This window comes from Octopus bimaculoides, chromosome 4, assembly GCF_046866305.1.
Source record: "Octopus bimaculoides isolate indiv1 chromosome 4, ASM4686630v1, whole genome shotgun sequence".
Taxonomy (NCBI): Eukaryota; Metazoa; Mollusca; class Cephalopoda; order Octopoda; family Octopodidae; genus Octopus; species Octopus bimaculoides.
In genome coordinates, this window is record NC_142931.1 from 32,819,470 (window position 1) to 32,821,494 (window position 2,025).

The following is a 2,025-nucleotide window of genomic DNA, read 5'->3' on the forward strand; positions in this document are numbered from 1 at the left end:
GTGAATCTATAAGTTATCTCAAAAGATTGTTAGAACAGCAGATGACAGCAGGAAACTCTTTTGAAAGTATGACGATTTCTGAAAAAGCTCAAACCATTTCTTATGAGGTTTCAGAACTGATAGCACAAAATATGAAAGATCATACTTTAGGTGAGTCACTCATTCTGCCTGCATGTAAGAAGGTTGTAAAGACAATGCTGGAAAATGAAGCATCAAAAGAAATAAATAAGATCCCTCTGTCCAACGATACTGTCAACAGACATATTCTAGAAATGTCATCTAACATTGAGAAAAATGTTTGTAGTAATAAACTTCAGTATTCAGATTTTGCCTTACAAATTGATGAGTCAACAGACAATGCCAACAAAGCACAGCTCTTAGCATTTATTCGTTTTATTAATGAAGATCAAATTATAAATCAATTTCTGTCATACAAAGAATTAAAGACAGAAAAGGGTGAAGATGTTTCCAACATTATGAATAATTACCAGTGCAAATGGCAAATATCATGGAAGTTGTATGTCGGTATTTGTACAGATGGAGCTGCATCAATAGTAGGCTGTGTTAAGGACCTTACATCTTTTGTAAAACAGCAAAATGAAAATGTTGTCATAACTCACTGATCTCTTCATAGAGAAGCATTGTTGGCAAAAACATTAGGAGACAAATTAAGAGACGTTTTGAATCAAGCTGTTGAGATTGTAAATTATATAAAAACAAGACCAGTAAAGTATCATTAATTCGAACAGTTTTGTATCGATATAGATTCACAACACAGACGCCTGCTTTTGCACACAGAAGTGAGGTGGCTTTCAAAGGGGAAAGTGCTTAATTGTGTGTATGAGCTACGACAAGAGCTCCTGAAGATTTTTTTAAGTAATGAAACAAAACCACTTTTGTGAGCTCCTTCGATGTAAATTTCAGATTAGCAGATTAGTGTATTTGGCTGATATATTTCAGCACTTCAGTATTTTGAATACTAGCATGCAAGGTAATAAAGAAAATATTTTGACATCTACTGATAAAATGAAAGCATTTCAGACAAAAACTACTTATCAGGAAGAAAAGAGCTTCTGAGGGTAATTTGGAAATGCTTCCTTTCATAAGTAGAACTTGCATAAATAATATCTTGCCTTTAATACTTGAACATTTGACAAATACGAAAGATAAATTATTATTTCCCATCACTTAACACTGAACAATACGCTTGGATTCAAAATCCATTCATAGAAATTTTAGATGATGCTAGTTTAACATTAACTGAAGAAGCAGCAGCTATATCCACCAATGGTGGACTGAAAATTAAATATAAGGAATCTAGTCTTGAAAAATTTTGGATTTCAATCAGAGAAGAATACCAGTTAATATCCAAAAAAGCTTTACCCATTTTACTGCAATTTTCAACATCATATTTATATGAATAAGGATTTTCCACTCTACCCAACATCAAGTGCAAAAAGTGAACAGATCTTCAGTCTATTGACAAGGAAATGAGTGTTTGCTTACCATACATACATCCCAACATTGAAGAGAATGTCAAGACATGCCAGGTTCATACTTCTCATCAGAGCAAAATAAAGGTATATACCCTTTTTTCAGTTATTTCTATATTTTCTTACATTTTGCATTATATTTCTTAGCATTTTCTGTGTTGTGTGCCTGCAATTACATATATATATATATATATACACACACACACACACACACACACACACACACACTGCACTAATTATGAAATCATATAATCTGCAGCTGAATCTGTTTTTAAGATCCTCGCTTTGAGAGTTGCATTCCCTCGCGTTCGGTAAAATGTGTTTATTATGGTAGTTTTGATTTTAAGAGTCCCTTGTAGCATAAGGCATTTATGTATAGTAATGCCCTTAATATAAATAAATATATTTAAAGGAAATAATTCATAATTTTTCCCTTATGAGGTTTTTCACACTGACTACTTGATAAATTCTTATAACGATTTCCTCCTATTTTGAAAAGATATATATATATATATATATATATATATGCTGT

At 32.0% G+C, this 2,025-nt stretch overlaps 1 protein-coding gene across 1 annotated transcript in view; it reads left to right on the forward strand.

Annotated features, from left to right (window-relative positions):
* LOC106868058 (zinc finger BED domain-containing protein 5-like) overlaps window positions 1-623 on the forward strand; it is an 879-nt gene extending 256 nt beyond the window's left edge. Inside the window, exon 1 of the mRNA XM_014913168.1 lies at window positions 1-623. This exon is cut by the window's left edge and continues 256 nt beyond it. Within this exon, the coding sequence (XP_014768654.1) occupies window positions 1-623 (623 nt within the window).
* Window positions 624-2,025: the final 1,402 nt, after the last annotated feature.